Consider the following 18621-nt stretch of genomic DNA (forward strand, 5'->3'; position numbering starts at 1 on the left):
ATTATGTATATATTTATTGTTGAATATTCCTCACGCCTCCTGACATGATAGCACAAACATTTACATTGATTTAAAAAAGGAAAATGGCAAGATACAATATGCAATACTTTGGTACATAATACTTTTACAAATACATAAAGACATATTATTGCTATAGTTGCGTGTTGTTTAATAGTCTTAACAAAATAATCGCAGTTGTCAATGAACCTGAGAAAGTACTTTCTTTGGATTTGACTTTGTCAAGTGTAAACAATATTGACAAGTCTCAAAAATAAATGGTGGATTTGTTACTTGTTGAAATAAAACAGAATTTCCTGTTGAATTAAAAGTGACGTAATTCCTTTCAAACATTGAAATATACATATTTATTTTATAATAATATTGCATGTTGACTATATGGAACCTGTTTTCGTATGTAATTAGAATGAAATCAAATCTGTTTTTCATCCCATCCGCTCAGTTCAGCTGCTCTCACTTGATTCTTTTCTAAACCACTCCAGAACAGTCTGCTTGTTTTCCTTCACCCATTTAATGTTGGCCTGGGTTCTCTCAATGGCTTGCTCTAGGGCCCTGCTCGCAGAACCCAATTCCTCTTCATTATAGTCGCTCTGGAACTGCCTCAGCTGCACAATAACAATCAGGAAAAAGTTAGAATTAGGGCGGAAACCAGTAATTAGTGCTATTACTCAAAATTCAACTCCCACCAGCTGAACCTAGTCTCTCATCCCCAGACATTACAACTTAATCACTACATTCTATTTAGTCATCGAGGCAAAGGAGGAGAGGTTTGTGACTCAGATATTGTTGTAGGCCTGCCTGTTACTAATAGGGAGAAGCTCACCTCTTGGAGCTCAAAGTCCGTGGAAAATCTCTGCGTCACTCCCTCAATCAGGCGGCCAAATGACATGATCCCTCCTCCGTACCTGAGAAAGAGGGCGGAGGGCAGAGGTGAGATTAGCATGTTTGCTCAGCAAGCAGTTTGATAGAAGCCAATTTAGATGACTGCCTGGCAACTCCAAACAAATGGAAGATAAATTAGAGCAGAGGTGATTTCCTCTGATTGCCCAAGGAGACCTTAGTACCAGACATGGTTGATCAGTCTACGCCTTCCTTATTGGTATATTGCTTCAGGTTTATTTAGGTGATTTTTATGAGACACCATACAAAAAACATAAGCTGTATAATTGCTAGTAGATCATGGGTCCATTATTTCAGTTGGAAAGGAACTTAGTTCTCTGGCTTGTTTGTCGTAACATTAACCCTATGTACAGTACTTAACAACAGAAACAAACATACTCCAAGCTGATGTAGTTCCAGTGGGCGCGTACAAAATTCCAGGCTATTGCTTGCCCTGCCACATTCCTGGCTATGTAGTTGATGGTAGAAACGGCATCCATTTTTCTTATCTTGTCAGGGTTCAAAGTGTACTCAAGGTATCTGCAAGATAACAAGGAAAAGTCTGTTAAATGGTTGCACAGTAACTAAAGTTAATGTCCCAGAAGAGGGTGGTACAGAGGGAAACAATCTAACCTGTTCAGGAGCCAGATCTTCCTGGTGCATGAGAGGGAAAATCTTAATTTGTCTTTCTCCGATGCTGTGGTGGCATTCTGGAACTTGCCCCAAGCGAATTCCCATTCCTTCTCTCCCCCAGCAGCTATAGCTTGGCAGTAGATGGTGGCCTTCAGGTTGGGTTGTATGCTATGACAGAGGGGATAATCATAGAGAAGCAGTATCTGTTCATTAAAGTTAAAAGGATCAAAACACTCAATATATCAAAAATAGCATGTAACATTCTGGTATTATGTTATTGAATCAATATCATGCATATTACAGGTTATAAATGTGTATGTTTTATGAATGATATGACTACCCCATTCAACTGGGGCGGCAGGGTAGCCTAGTGGTTAGAGCGTTAGGCTAGTAACCGAAAGGTTGCAAGTTCAAATCCCCGAGCTGACAAGGTACAAATCTGTCGTTCTGCCCCTGAACAAGGCAGTTAACCCACTGTTCCTAGGCCGACATTGAAAATAAGAGTTTGTTCTTAACTGACTTGCCTAGTTAAATAAAAAAAAAAGGTTAAATGTAAGTCGCTCTGGATAAGAGCGTCTGCTAAATGACGTAAATGTAAATGTAACTGTGGAATACAGTGCTAAGTGCATCTGGCTATGTTGGTTTGATGAAACTCAATTCCTTACGGATTGCTGGTTTTGTTTGTCATCCAGTTGTCAAAGAGCTTTTTTGTCATTTTTTGGCAGTCTTCAATGTCATTGCTGCATGCGACTGAGATGGCATTAATCTGGTTGTACCTGCGAACAAATAATAACATGTTAATAACATACTTACAGAGAGGGAATATCAGATGATTATGGGAGAAGAAAAGATCTCACTGTTCAGAATGATCCTCGGGGACTGTAGTGACATTTTTAAAATGTTGATAAAGGCCACCAACTTGCTTTCGCATGTATGCCTGGGAATAGCAAAAAAGAAAATACTATTACACTCTTATTTGTCACTCAACTGTGTAGTAATACAGTTTCCTATGATAACAGGGTGCTTTAATGTACAGTATCTGTATTTGAGTACTGACCTGCATTGGGCCATAGACCTCGGAGCGATCAAACATGAGAATGAAATAGTCCAGGTTTCTCAGTGCTGATTCCCATGGTATGTACTCTGTGTCATTCCGGAGGTACTTGGTAGTTCTCAGAGCCAGTGTCACATTAATATGATTGGCCCTAGAGAAACATTTAATACATCATATACAGTTGAAGTCGGAAGTTTACATACACTTAGGTTTTTTAACCACTCTTGTTAACAAACTATAGTTTTGGCAAGTCGGTTAGGACATCTACTTTGTGCATGACACAAGTAATTTTCCAACAATTGTTTACAGACAGATTATTTCACCTATAATTCACTGTATCACAATTCCAGTGGGTCAGAAGTTTACATACACTAAGTTGACTGTGCATTTAAACAGCTTGGAAAATTCTAGAAAATGATGTCATGGCTTTAGAAGCTTCTGACAGGCTAATTGACATAATTTGAGTCAATTGGAGGTGTACCTGTGGATGTATTTCAAGCCCTACCTTCAAAGTCAGTGCCTCTTTGCTTGACATTATGGGAAAATCAAAAGAAATCAGCCAAGACCTCAGACAAATAATTGTAGACCTCCACATATCTGGTTCATCCTTGGGAGCAATTTCCAAACACCTGAAGGTAACACGTTCATCTGTACAAACAATGGTATGCAAGTATAAACACCATGGGACCACGCAGCCATCATACCGCTCAGGAAGGAGACGCATTCTGTCTCCTAGAGATGAACGTACTTTGGTGCGAAAAGTGCTAATCAATCCCAGAACAACAGCAAAGGACCTTGTGAAGATGCTGGAGGAAACAGGTACAAAAGTATCTATATCCATGGTAAAACGAGTCCTATATCGACATAACCTGAAAGGCAGCTCAGCAAGGAAGTAGCCACTGCTCAAAAACCGCCATAAAAAAGACAGACTACGGTTTGCCACTGCACATGGGGACAAAGATCGTACTTTTTGGAGAAATGTCCTCTGGTCTGATGAAACAAAAGAAGAACTGTTTGGCCATAATGACCATCATTATGTTTGGAGGAAAAAGGGGAAGACTTGCAAGCCGAAGAACACCATCCCAACCGTGAAGCACAGGGGTGGCAGCATCATGTTGTGGGGGTGCTTTGCTGCAGGAGGAACTGGTGCACTTCACAAAATAGATGGCATATTGAGGGAGGAAAATGATGTGGATATATTGTAGCAACATCTCAAGACATCAGTCAGGAAGATAAAGCTTGGTCGCAAATGGGTCTTCCAAATGGACAATGACCCCAAGCATACATCCAAAGTTGTGGCAAAATGGCTTAAGGACAACAAAGTTAAGGTATTGGAGTTGCCATCACAAAGCCCTGACCTCAATCCCATAGAAAATGTGTGGGCAGAACTGAAAAAGTGTGTGCGAGCAAGGTGGCCTACAAACCTGACTCAGTTACACCAGCTCTGTCAGGAGGAATGGGCCAAAATTCACCCAACTTATTGTGGAAAGCTTGTGGAAGGCTACCCGAAACGTTTGACCCAAGTTAAACTATTTAAAAGCAATGCTACCAAATACTAATTGAGTGTATATAAACTTCTGACCCACTGGGAATGTGATGAAAGAAAGAAAAGCTGAAATAAATCCTTATCTCTACTATTATTCTGACATTTCACATTCTTAAAATAAAGTGGTGATCCTAACTGACCTAAAACAGGGAATTTTTACTAGGATTAAATGTCAGGAATTGTGAAAAACTGAGTTTAAATGTATTTGGCTAAGATGTATGTAAACTTCTGACTTCAACTGTAAGAAGACCTTAGCAGTCCAAAGAGGATATTAATTGCATCATGAAAGTATGATTTCCATCAGATTTCAAACCATTAAAATGCAATCCCTCTAATGTGTAAGACATGTGTACCAGAATATACATTTTGAAGGAAAACCATGAACTTATCAGTCTTAGATGAGACTACCTTGCCAGGTTGAATGCATCATCAATAAGCTGTCCCCGGTTGATGAGTGGAATTTCCTGTGAATAAATCAAATGAATTCTAATTATTAAAGCAAACTACACAAGGGAGCTAGCATATTATCTTATTTGACTTATTAAGGGTCATGCTCCATGGTCTGTGACAAGGGGTTTCAAATAGCTGATGCATGCCAGGTGTCCGGCATTCTTCAATGTACTCACAAGAATGTACTTACAAACACCTTGTCCAGCACATTCTCTCCAAATATTTCTTACCATAACAAAATATCACCTAGTCTCCTTAGAAAATGCTACATTGTTTATTCTGTCAAGGACAGTTCATGATTGTACACAAGTGCAGCCTTCTAAGCACCTGCAATAATGTGCTGTTTTGTGTCCGACTAGGACTGTATGAACAATACTGTTCCACACAAATGAGGAAGACTTACATGAATATTCGTTTCCAGCTGAGAGAGCAGTCTATCCCAATTTGCTGGATCGTAGTTGACTCTGAAATATCCCATACAGTTTATGTTGGCAAGCACCCACTTGCCATCTTCAGACTTGAATGCTGACTTCCGCTCTGTTGAGCAAATACAAAACATGAAAGTAACATTTTGACTCAATTAGGTTTTTATTGACAGAACTACTGACTAGTACCATTTAATTAGTTGGGTTTGCTGTTATCATACAGTATACAGCAATGTTGTGTTCGAGGCCACCTAAAGGGAGACCAATTCAAGACTGAGGCGAGGGGGTGGAGACCGAATCAAGACCGAGGCAAGGGGGCAGAGACTGAGTCAAGACCGAGGCGAGGGGGCCGAGACCGAGTTAAGACCGAGGCCAAATCAATGCGAGTCCAATTTAAGGACATGATTGTAATTGTTTCAAATCACCTCCAGAATTTGACATTCAGAATGGTGAAAAAATGCAAGCAGAGCGAAAATAGAGAGCTACTCTACAAATGATCACTAACCCAAACGGGTCTCTAAATAATAGATAAAAATACTAAATATGTAACAACTTCCTCGTTCTGCCCTTACCAGTGGCGACCTGTCAATCAGCCCCACATTTTTAGCACAAAAAATATATGTATATATAAAATATCTATATATTTTTTTTGAGGGGGCTTGCCTGTTTTGCGTGTTATTTTGGCATTAATATGTGTCACATATCAGTTTGCAAACAATGTAAAAAACTATATATCATTGAGTTAATGCAGGTGTTTCAGCCTAGCTCAGTGCTTTCTGTGGTAGGGCAAGCCAGCAGAAAATACGGAGCATTGCGCCGTGATTGGCTCAGTGTTCTGTCACTCATTGGAACACTACGTCACCGCCAACTCTAAGGGTGAGCTAGAAAATTCAAGCCCCTTGGGTGCTGCCATAGAGTTACATTAAAAGTGCCCATCCAAGATGGCTCAAGGTCATTGGACACAGATAAAAATGACGTCAAATCACGTTATGTCTACAGTAGCTTTGATTGGACTGATCATGTCAACATCATACTTTCAAAATCTTAGCTAGCAGTCATCATCATGAATCAAGTCGACAATCTACTATCAAATCCTTTCAATCCTTGTCATATGAAGATAAATAATGAAGAGAAATTATAGATAAAACGTATCGGTACTCATCAGCCATTGCACATAAACATTACACAACAAGTTGGAAATCGCAAATTCAACAATGAGTGGTTTGGAAGGAATCAGTGTGTGGATGTGTGGTCCCAACTCTGGGTCTCTTTTCCAAGTTTAAAATGATAAACATTCAACATTGGCCATGCTGTCAATGAAGCATGATTTGTGCCACGCTCAAAACAACTGCGAAAACTTGACTTCAGTGAGTTCAAGACAACTGGGAAGTCAGGAATAAACGAGCTCCGACTGGGAAAATACATTTTGAACAGTCATCCAACTCGGAATTGTAAATCGGGCCTCTTTCTAGAGCTACGACCTGAAGATCAATGACGTCATCATGATTTGACCTCATTTTTTCAGAGTTCCCAGTTGTTTTGAAAGCACCATAAATCTAGAGAATGCCAGACTTTGATGACAAAATTTGCCCATGAAGGACTGCCAAGCCACCTTCCTGTTCAAGTGAGCATAGCACCACAAGGTGAGTCCAAAAATTTATTGTATGCAGCTACATAAATTATGTAATATGCCAGGGAGATATGTATACTGTAACTAACAAAGTAATACTAAGTGTATGCTGTGTAGTAAGATGTTAGTAGCCCATGTTCCTCACCCTAATAATTTGGTCTATTTACCCCCCTTTATTTATCCAACGGTTCTGACTTGGTGTACAGGCAGAACACTGTAAGAACGGCTCATGTTCTGAATTCTGTCTCTGTACATTTCAAAAGTGCTAAACAAATAGTTATATTAACTACGTCAGTCCTAGCTCGCTCATTAATGTCTTCATTTAAAATACGGATTGCCCTCTTATCCGCTTCTCATCCCCTTGCGCCATAGTTTGTACAGCTCAATTGTCATTAGAAACCACATTTGTTTAAGCAAGTCAGTCATATCAGCTCTGTTTTTTTAAAGGCAGTAAATGAGGCTGAATGAACTGTTTCGCTGCCAGACAAGGCTCCGCTGATAGCCAGGTCTAGCAGCGGTAAGATGTTGGGACTGCTGTTGGGACAGCTTTATGTAGGCCCTATCAGTCTGTGGGCAACGTTTGTCACCGTTTTAGTGCAATTAATGTATTGTTTAGTGTGGTTGCTTTTCTGGCATGCAGCCCACTTAATTTTTTTTCACCCCCACCAAGATGTACAGTCGTGGCCAAAGGTTTTGAAAATGACACAAATATTAATTTTCACAAAGTCTGCTGCCTCAGTTTGTATGATGGCAATTTGCATATACTCCAGAATGTTATGAAGATTGATCAGATGAATTGCAATTAATTGCAAAGTCCCTCTTTGCCATGCAAATTAACTGAATCCCCCAAAAATATTTCCTCTGCATTTCAGCTCTGCCACAAAAGGCCCAGCTGACATAATGTCAGTGATTCTCTCGTTAACACAGGTGTGAGTGTTGACGAGGACATGGCTGGAGATCACTGTCATGCTGATTGAGTTCGAATAACAGACTGGAAGCTTCAAAAGGAGGGTGGTGCTTGGAATCATTGTTATTCCTCTGTCAACCATGGTTACCTGCAAAGAAACACGTGCCGTCATCATTGCTTAGCAACAAAAAGGGCTTCACAGGCAAGGATATTGCTGCCAGTACGATTGCACCTATATCAACCATTTATTGGATCATCAAGAACTTCAAGGAGAGCGGTTCAATTGTTGTGAAGAAGGCTTCAGGGCGCCCAAGAAAGTCCAGCAAGAGCCAGGACTGTGTCCTAAAGTTGATTCAGCTGCAGGATCGGTGCGCCACCAGTAACAAGCTTGTTCAGGAATGGCAGCGGGCAGGTGTGAGTGCATCTGCATGCACAGTGAGGCGAAGACTTTTGGAGGATGGCCTGGTGTCAAGAAGGGCAGCAAAGAAGCCACTTCTCTCCAGGAAAAACATCAGGGACAGACTGATATTCTGCAAAAGGTACAGGAATTGGACTGCTGAGGACTGGGGTAAATTCATTTTCTCTGATGAATCCCCTTTCCAATTGTTTGGGGCATCCGGAAAAAAAGCTTGTCCAGAGAAGACAAGGTGAGCGCTACCATCAGTCCTGTGTCATGCCATCAGTCCTGTGTCATCCTGAGAACATTCATGTGTGGGGTTGCTTCTCAGCCAAGGGAGTGGGCTCACTCACAATTTTGCCTAAGAACAAAGCCATGAATAAAGACTGGTACCAACACATCCTGAGAGAGGAACATGCTCTCAACCATCCAGGAACAGTTTGGTGACGAACATTGCCTTTTCCAGCATGATGGAGCACCTTGCCATAAGGCAAAAGTGATAACTAAGTGGCTCGGGGAACAAAACATTGATACACTGCTCAAAAAAATAAAGGGAACACTTAAACAACACAATGTAACTCCAAGTCAATCACACTTCTGTGAAATCAAACTGTCCACTTAGGAAGCAACACTGATTGACAATACATTTCACATGCTGTTGTGCAAATGGAATAGACAAAAGGTGGAAATTATAGGCAATTAGCAAGACACCCCCCAAAACAGGAGTGATTCTGCAGGTGGTGACCACAGACCACTTCTCAGTTCCTATGCTTCATGGCTGATGTTTTGGTCACTTTTGAATGCTGGCGGTGCTCTCACTCTAGTGGTAGCATGAGACGGAGTCTACAACCCACACAAGTGGCTCAGGTAGTGCAGTTCATCCAGGATGGCACATCAATGCGAACTGTGGCAAAAAGGTTTGCTGTGTCTGTCAGCGTAGTGTCCAGAGCATGCAGGCGCTACCAGGAGACAGGCCAGTACATCAGGAGACGTGGAGGAGGCCGTAGTAGGGCAACAACCCAGCAGCAGGACCACTACCTCCGCCTTTGTGCAAGGAGGTGCACTGCCAGCGCCCTGCAAAATGACCTCCAGCAGGCCACAAATGTGCATGTGTCTGCTCAAACGGTCAGAAACAGACTCCATGAGGGTGGTATGATGGCCCGAAGTCCACAGGTGGGGGTTGTGCTTACAGCCCAACACCGTGCAGGACGTTTGGCATTTGCCAGAGAACACCAAGATTGGCAAATTCGCCACTGGCGCCCTGTGCTCTTCACAGATGAAAGCAGGTTCACACTGAGCACATGAGCACATGTGACAGACGTGACAGAGTCTGGAGACGCCGTGGAGAACGTTCTGCTGCCTGCAACATCCTCCAGCATGACCGGTTTGGCGATGGGTCAGTCATGGTGTGGGGTGGCATTTCTTTGTGGGGCCGCACAGCCCTCCATGTGCTCGCCAGAGGTAGCCTGACTGCCATTAGGTACCGAGATGAGATCCTCAGACCCCTTGTGAGACCATATGCTGACACATGCACATTTGTGGCCTGCTGGAGGTCATTTTGCAGGGCTCTGGCAGTGCACCTCCTTGCACTAAGGCGGAGGTAGCGGTCCTGCTGCTGGGTTGTTGCCCTCCTACGGCCTCCTCCACGTCTCCTGATGTACTGGCCTGTCTCCTGGTAGCGCCTGCATGCTCTGGACACTACGCTGACAGACACAGCAAACCTTTTTGCCACAGTTCACATTGATGTGCCATCCTGGATGAACTGCACTACCTGAGCCACTTGCGTGGGTTGTAGACTCCGTCTCATGCTACCACTAGAGTGAGAGCACCGCCAGCATTCAAAAGTGACCAAAACATCAGCCAGGAAGCATAGGAACTGAGAAGTGGTCTGTGGTCACCACCTGCAGAATCACTCCTGTTTTGGGGGGTGTCTTGCTAATTGCCTATAATTTCCACCTTTTGTCTATTCCATTTGCACAACAGCATGTGAAATGTATTGTCAATCAGTGTTGCTTCCTAAGTGGACAGTTTGATTTCACAGAAGTGTGATTGACTTGGAGTTACATTGTGTTGTTTAAGTGTTCCCTTTATTTTTTTGAGCAGTGTATTTTGGGTCCATGGCCAGGAAACTCCCCAGACCTTAATCCCATTGAGAACTTGTGGTCAATCCTCAAGAGGCGGATGGACAAACAAAAACCCACAAATTCTGACAAACTCCAAGCATTGATTATGCAAGAATGGGCTGCCATCAGTCAGGATGTGGCCCAGAAGTTAATTGACAGCATGCCAGGGCGGATTGCAGAGGTCTTGAAAAAGAAGGGTCAACACTGCAAGTATTGACTCTTTGCATCAACTTCATGTAATTGTCAATAAAAGCCTTTGACACATATGAAATGCTTGTAATTATACTTTAGTATTCCATAGTAACACCTGACAAAAATATCTAAAGACACTGAAGCAGCAAACTTTGTGAAAATTAATATTTGTGTCATTCTCAAAACTTTTGGCCACGACTGTACATGCTAAAATCGCTACTGGCCCTTACTAATAGTAATCCCATACTTCCCTACTAGCTGCGCAGGTGACGTTTATTGGGATTAATCTTGTCCTGGAGGGAGAGCTAAGCGATTTCCACTAGATTGGCCAGTGGCAAAGTAAAAATTGTCTTTATATACTAAAAATGTATGAAAACAAAAATTAGATTTTTGGTCTTTATTCAAGATCAGTGTTAGGCATAATGTTATCAGCGTGGTTAGATTTCAAATCAGATGATTGTATGACTGTGCCAGCTATTGACCACTCTGCAGAGCTTCCTCCAGTACATGAGTCATCCCAACAAATGCCAACCTGCATTAGCGAAGCAAAGAAATTCGGTCCGTGCTATAACAGAATCCTTGGGATGTCCCAACCCCCAGGTTCCAATAGGCGACAAGATATTAATGTATCATGAAATGAGTGTGGATATTTAACCCGTGGAAGCGTTTTAATCCGTTGACTGAATGGGAGCTGAAAATTATGCGTTTTCTACTCTGCTGGTCTCGGGAAGAAATAACGAGTCCTCACTGTTCGAGACCGAGTCAAGACCAAGTTAAAAACCAAGACAAGACCGAGACACTCAATAAGTGGTCTCGAGACCGGACTCGAGACCCACAACACTGGTATACAGAAGGATATTTGCCATGTTCAGTCTATCTATAATAATGGAGAATTACTGTACTTAACATAGTTCATCCGATCAGATCTCTCAATTACCCTGGTGAAAAGGTTATTCATTAGGTGATACTAAGACATACATATACATAAACAATTGTACATAGTGTACGTAAGTTAATTCAATGTAATATTCCTTACCTTTAGGAGCAGCCAGTACTTGTGTAGCTAGTGCTGTGGGAGCTAAACCTTCCTTCATCACTTTGATTGGGACATGCCATGTATAACTAATGAAAGAGATAAATTCATCAAAATCAATGGCATACTCTTATGACCTACAGCCATTGATATTTACATATGCGAATAAAATGCTTCAATGTAGGCCTAATTCATTACAATGTCATCCAATTTAAAGGATAATAATATAGTAACGTCTTATTTGAAATATACACGAGAACAGCGTCATAATATTGTCATAAACATGTCATAACGGAATGTTAAGGCAGTGTCATTTTACATGTATTAGAAACAGTTATGACAGGTGTTTGGACATATGTTTAAATTTTTTAACAATTTAAGATACAATTTTTCAAGTTACGCAACATAAACTGGGGGCTATATAAGCATCTAATTCTACATGATCGTTGGTTCAGGAAATCTCTTCCATTTGTTTTCTCTCTCTGTGGTGTTTCTTGGAATTACTTGTAGTCAGATGGTTGAATTAGGAGGAAATGATCTTGAGAAACGTCCCCAGTGGTGGTGTTGATGGTGATGACTGGGTAGCCCATTTGCATTGTCCAAGTTGCCATGACTTCAGCAACTTTAATGTGGCTGCCGTCGTTGTCCACCGCCTAGAAAGTTCTTGTCATTAGCATTTTAGACCATGTATTCATACCGCTAAAGCATTCTATACTTTTTACGTGCTTGAAAGCACAGAAATACATATATATGAGTTTTGTGTTAATAGGCCTAGTAAAACTACTGTATCATATTTTACCTCTTGTAAATATTCCCACAGGTCCTTGTGTACAGCATTACTATACTGGAAAGCCTGAAGGTATTTCTGAAACAATTTGAAACAATATTATTTACACACACTTAAGAATTGGATAGAAAAATGTAATTGATTATTGATCCACAACAGGTTCCCGTTAGTTTTGATACATCCATATGGAAAACAAATATACCACACAATAAGTCATTCTACACCTTTAATGGACAGACATATTTTGACTTACTTTCAGACCATCCATAAACACCTTATCCTTCAGATAATCTGAAAGCATTCTCAGCACAGCTGCCCCCTGAAGAGTGGAAAGATATGTTCATATTCATAGAGTACATGAACTCCTTGCGTCACTATATAGAACATTCCTGTACAATGTTAAAAAATAATTTTTTGATATCATCTCTCTTCCCCCATTGGGCTCGGACCTTGCTGTAGGTGATGGAATCAAAAAGCTCAGTGATGTCACTAGGAGTTTGAACATCGTCCTCATTAGAGCTTAGAGGATGGGATGAGGCCAACGAATCCACTTGAAATACAGTCTGGATGTCATTTAGAACAATCAGATCTTTCTGGAAAAACAAAACATTTGAAACCTCTTCAGAGTGTGACCACAATTTGCAATCATATGCAATAGATGCAGAACAAATATACTGAGAATGGGAAGTCAAATTATTAAATGTTGATGGGGACATACTATGTTCCATTTTGGCTCAATGTGATCCACTCCCATATAGGATATATATGTTGCAAATCCCTCATTCAGCCACAGGTCATTCCACCATTTCATTGTCACCAGGTTTCCAAACCACTGAAAAAAATATATAAGTGGTGTTACAGTAAATGCCACTACATTACAAGATCATGTTTTAATGAATTGTAGTTAACTTTACATTATACATCTTTTACTACATTTTGACATACAGTAATTATGAGTTTTCATACCTGATGGGCAAGCTCATGTGCAATAACTGTGGCAATCCACTCTTTGTTTGATGTGGAAGACACCCCTTCCTCATATAGCAGAGCTGTCTCACGATATGTTACCAAGCCCCAATTCTCCATGGCACCTGCACTGAAGTCTGGTAGAGCAATCTGATCTAAAGTAGATATGAAAGAGGTTATTTTATATTGCATTAGTTGTACATAACCGTATGCTGTTTGAATACATTTCAGCTGAGGATTTAATTGAATTTCACAACATTATCAGTGTTCTTCTTACAATGTTTTAGTCAGGTAATTTATTCAAGTAAAGAATTGAATTGATTAGATGGATTTGATCAAAATGAATCGTTGAATAGTGATGATATACCCATGCTTATTTTAGATTGTTATGGTGCAAAAGTGCACATACCTAGCTTGCTCAAAGGATAAATCATGCCAAATACTTCTTTACTCTCATAGAACGCCAGTATATTTCCAGTGATATCTGCAGCATATTTTGCATGTCCAGCTTTTATGGCCTCCGGTCGAGCATATGTCTTTAACAAACCGAACAGAGAATAAAAAAGTGAGTTTTAGTATCATATCAATATGATTTGGTGAGTAAACACATCTCTACCATGAAAATTAGCAGTGTAGTCTAAACTGAATAAATATAAATAGTATGGTGGTTTGCCTGGAATCTAGCTGGAATTGCCATTCATTTTTCATTTACTGCAGTATCAACTTTCTTTGACATGGCTATTGAAATGATACAAAATACAAGTCATTTTGTTGATATCATATAATACACTATTACAGCTATTATTCAACAACTATACATACCTTAATGTCAACTCGTTCATGTTTAGAACCTATGAAATCAAAGTCAGACACTGTGAAAGCTAAGAGGTATGTTGACATTTTCTTAGTTGTTTGAAAGCCAGTGACTTCCCAGGTCTCTCCATCGATATCCACAAGGGTTCTATCTAAAAGTAAAAAAAACAAAATACTTACTGATTACTTTGACTTTGAAAGTAAGAAAAAAAATAGTTTTGTTTTGACACAATCTACAGCAAATAGCAGACTCAATGTAAGCAAAAATAATAGGAACAGTATATGCATGCATTAGCCTCATAATTTGTGAATTAATAGCTACAGTAGGTGACACATTTTCATGGGAATATCAATCAGTATTCTAAAACGCGCATTTTCCCACCAGTGGTGTTTCCACTAAATGGACTTGTTGCGGATAAAAGACACTCAGTGATAACATAGTACATGCAAAATGTACATTTCCGCTTTAGTTTTCATGTGCCGAATACAAATCTAAAGTTCAATGTGTTTCCAACGCATTTTAAAGTCTACGGATAGCGTTATTTATGTCACAGCAACTGTTGTGTTAAATAGCAAATGTGCCTACTCTGGGACGTGCGCTCTAGCCAATAGTTCGCAGATACAGTGCGGGTAGGCTAGTCTACATGATGAGATTATTATGGATAAGAGCAAAACTTTTTTATTTGTCAAACGGCAGTCAAGCATCGATCAACATGTCACCAGAATTGGAAAGGAGCATCAACATCACTGTGCACTTTCGCCACCCTGTGAAGTTCATCAATTATTTAATCTTTAGCGTAATAAACTTTGGAGTCGTAGTGGGAGGACTACACAAGGTATCATCGCGTGACTCCCAAGTTTACTTTCGATATGATGGTTATTATTTGCGTATAATAACTTTCCACCACTATTTCTCGCATAATACTGTAATGACCCTGGGTTTATAAACGCGGAAATCGACCCTGCCCCATGAGCATGCTTTTGCGGCACAGTCGATAGCGCCGGACCTCGGGCTAGAAGGTCAAGGGTTCGAGACCTGTTCCCTGCCTGTTTCATTACAATACATTTTACCGACACAAAAAGATCCCATCTTGTCTACCGTATTTCGTTATGTCAACATTTGTAGTTTACAGAAAAATGTGCTGTTTCCACCAGGCCTGTCGTGGGATTTAAAAGAAATCTGATAAGTACTTTACTCGCATAAAAATATTGGATGGAAACCTGGTTATAGTTTACAAAGTCATGCATATAAAATTATGAATTTATTGAGAAGTCATAAGTGTATGTCTATTTTATTGAATATACAGTATAGCCTACATACGGTATGAATGTAAGACACTTTTTGGCCTAGTATGACAATAGAATGAAATGTGCTTCTCACCTATGGGTTTCCCATTTGCTAGTGCGTGCGTGCCAACCCTATGGATGATAGTGACTTTAAATTCAGCCTTCATGGCTGGCTCATCGAAACAAGGAAATACTTTCCTGGCATCTGTTGGCTGCATTTGGCTAGTAGCAATGAATCTGTGTGGAAAGTATTTGTTGAAAAATAGGATAAATATTACAACTAGAATTGAACAACAGCAATACAATACAGAAAATAATTGCTTGTTAGTTCATTTTGATTTGATTAGCTTTTCAGTTTTTCAAAGTATCCAAGCTTCCAATGTCTACAGAATGAACTGTGATGGACATTTATTGTGATACAATACTGTAATTGTAAAGCCAATGAGGAAGTAACAATTTGTGTCAAATGACTGTCCTGGTCTATTCAAGGAATGAGAGGCAAAGCTGTTGCTGAAGTGAACAGAGGAAAAATGTGCAACATTCTCTCAGGGGGTCTTTTTACAATAAACACTTAAGTGGAGCATATACTGTAAATACGAGCCAGGACTAACAACTGCTGGGTGATTTGATATGTCAAGAAATAAGGAAACATATTCCCATTTCGAGGGACATATTGTATTTCCCTAGAAAACATGACACCTTGACACACATGAATATATGATCGTTACCATGCTGTAAATCAGGGACCTGCTAGTTTACAGACCACTGTGCTTGAACAGAGAGCGGACGCAACGTTTCTCATGATTTGTATTCTATTGTACTCTCATGTTCCCCTAAAAAAAATGTTTTGCTTGCAGCTTGAGCCCCTAATTCTTATAAAAGAGACAAAATGGTTTAATCAGAGTACATGGGAACACACGTCTGTACACGTATCCACTGAAGAGGCCACTTTGGGCTCTTTTTTAAGAAATTGGAATTCCATCTGCAAGCAAATCATGTTTTTTAGAGAAACGAGACTACAATAGAATACAAATCATGAGAAACTTTGCGTCCGCTCTCTGTTCAAGCACTGTGATCTGTAAACTAGCAGGTCACTGATTTACAGCATGGTAACGATCACATATTCCTGTGTGTCAAGGTGTAATGACCAAGTGGTTTCAGAACCATTAACACATTGAGGAAGCACTGCATATTAAAAGAGTAAGATACTGCCTTACCTAACCTGTCAGGACTTAAGAGACAGGAACAGAATAATCTTTCATACTATAGACTCCTACATGTAACCATAAAACAGCCTTCGCCAAGAGGTCTGGATCTAATGACACAGTAGGTCAAAAGGTCTGGACATTTTACAGGTTCAGGAGTTAAGTGTGCTTCTCTTATAATCAGAGTCACTGGACAACTATTACCTGTAAATTGCCCATGTGATCATGCCTTTATCATACTGAAAGCTCTATCCAACCAGAGCACTGTTTAGGGTGGTGGTTGGCGATCAATCCAGTTATGTAATGCAATTGATGTAAACATATATTATCAGATTTGTACAAGTCTTACCTTTCGTCAAGCACGACGGTAATTGTTTCATTCCTGAACCACCTGTAAATGGGTTTTCATATAAGAGTCAAATCTATTTTCCATCTCACAGCATTCTTTTCATATTTGTCTGACAACAAATAATTGATATTTTTCATTTTTCAGCAGTTATCAAAGAAACACTTACGTTTTAGTGTCATCCTTTGTGCTTGGTTCTTTTTTGTATGAACTCATGTAAAAACCAGCCAGATCATCAAGGAGCTCTCCCTCAAATGCAGTAAAGAGACTGTAGTTCCCATCTTCCTCTAAAACACCTTCCAGTCGAATCTCTAAGAAGTTGCTTTCATTATTATACAGTATGGTGTTCTTAACGTTGATGGTCTTTTTATTGTCAAGATCTTTCACTGTTACATCAGTCACATTCTGTTTACTGTGAAGGAAGATAGTTTTGGTTTTCTCCACACATCTAAAATACACAGTGGAGTTTCCAGTGAAGATGAGAGATTGGTTGGTAGCGTTGGTTATAACAGTGTAGAGGCGAGGCTGTAGGACGATTTCATATCTCTCTGGAATGAGGTTTCCAGGGAGTCTCAGGTTGGGTGGTGGTCCAGTTGGATACAGAATAGTGGCATTAGGTGTTGGTGGTGGAGTAGGATTTACCTTGATTCTTTCGGTCTCATACACAATCATCATTGTAATTATTCCTCCAATAGATGAGACGGTCATTACCACTGTGGCTATGGCCAGAACCTTTGAGATATACACTCCTATGGCCATGTCGAGTCCTTCTGGAAGAGCCTCCCGCCTCCTGTTGTGTTGGTAAAGCTTGAAACTCAGAACTGAACTTGAAACAGAACTGAGCTGCTTTTAATTGGCTCTGTCTCCATCTGACCCCTCATAAACATGCACACGACTATGGGCATGTGCTAACCAGTTATTGCTCATAGATTAAGCATTAACTTGCCATCGCGAGTAAAGAGTAATACTGAAGGAGGTCGATGTTCATTTAAATGAAATCAGTCAGATTGTTCTCCCACACATCTGGCATTGGTTATCCTCTCATACCACCAATCCTGGGTTAGGTGAACCTCAAAAGGGAACGATTTGTCTCCCAACCATCCCCAGCCTCTCAATAAGTGCTGGGTACAAAAAGTGATACTTTATAATGCGTAAGCTCCTCTCAAAAGAAAAATGGCATTTAAGAGCAAGAAAAAAAGCATGTTGGCCCTCTGGTGTCTATGTTGATCCTCACGGTTCTAAGTAATGATAGAACCAGCTGTGTGGGACAGCAGCAGGCGCTGCAGCCCTCTAAGTCCTCAATAGTTCCCTACTAGTCTTCCAAACAATGTCGGCGTGTACTGGTGGGTCTGTGTCCCACCAGCACTGGATTACTATGTATTCAGGGAAAATTAGGAGCATGTGTTTGCGCGAGGAGGGTGAGTTATGGTGAAAGGGATTTTAGCACATTATTATTTGGAATACCCCCCCCCCCCCCCCTTCACCACACATTCTTTACCTCAAGAGAAAAAAATGTAAGAAAACAAAACATTCTGGGAAATTGGGTCTGTGACAAATAGAATTACGCTGTAGGAAATGTATTTGCGTGGTAAACCAAGATTCTACAAAAATAGACGCATAGGCCTACTGTATATAACGTTTATAGATTGAAGTACCTATAGATGCTTTTATGATAGCAAATCAAAGAAAGCTTGTTAACCCTCAGACTATTTAGAATATTATTGATATAAACTACTTTGTATCAATACTTGAGATTGTTTTCCTCCTTTACCTGACCAAATAAATCCAAGCATGACAATACCTTGCCAGACATTATGGTACGTGTTTACAATGGTTTCCAGTAGTAATTAATGTTTGTATCTAGTCATGGTAGAAAGTTTAATGTGCTTGATTCAGAGAATTGAAACTTCCTGCTTTTTTTTACCAGTTC

The 18621-nt window shown here is 40.3% G+C and overlaps 1 protein-coding gene across 1 annotated transcript; it reads right to left on the minus strand.

The window, feature by feature from the left end:
• Positions 1-46: 46 nt before the first annotated feature.
• Positions 47-17522, minus strand: anpeplb (alanyl (membrane) aminopeptidase-like b). Its single transcript, XM_055934215.1, has 21 exons — positions 16861-17522; positions 16695-16736; positions 15235-15377; positions 13863-14005; positions 13450-13576; positions 13041-13195; positions 12793-12906; positions 12524-12667; positions 12328-12393; positions 12087-12152; positions 11792-11940; positions 11291-11376; positions 4984-5117; positions 4539-4594; positions 2588-2735; positions 2388-2467; positions 2196-2306; positions 1531-1698; positions 1297-1437; positions 842-923; positions 47-623 (listed from the first exon to the last, which is right to left on the minus strand). The coding sequence occupies exons 1-21, from the start codon at positions 17448-17450 to the stop codon at positions 462-464; spliced, it is 2907 nt and encodes a 968-aa protein (XP_055790190.1). The 5' UTR covers positions 17451-17522; the 3' UTR covers positions 47-461.
• Positions 17523-18621: the final 1099 nt, after the last annotated feature.

This window comes from Salvelinus fontinalis, chromosome 9, assembly GCF_029448725.1.
Source record: "Salvelinus fontinalis isolate EN_2023a chromosome 9, ASM2944872v1, whole genome shotgun sequence".
Taxonomy (NCBI): Eukaryota; Metazoa; Chordata; class Actinopteri; order Salmoniformes; family Salmonidae; genus Salvelinus; species Salvelinus fontinalis.

Bases quoted from the DNA above. Each gene is read 5' to 3' on its own strand.
- anpeplb (XM_055934215.1), bottom strand. From the start codon at position 17,450: ATGGCCATAGGAGTGTATATCTCAAAGGTTCTGGCCATAGCCACAGTG. The intron at 12,394-12,523 runs GTCCGAGCCCAA...TCCACTCTTCAG, and splicing joins ATTCCATCACCTACAGCAAG to GGGGCAGCTGTGCTGAGAAT. The intron at 11,377-11,791 runs GTAATTCCAAGA...CTCTTTCATTAG, and splicing joins ATTCAACCATCTGACTACAA to TTATACATGGCATGTCCCAA.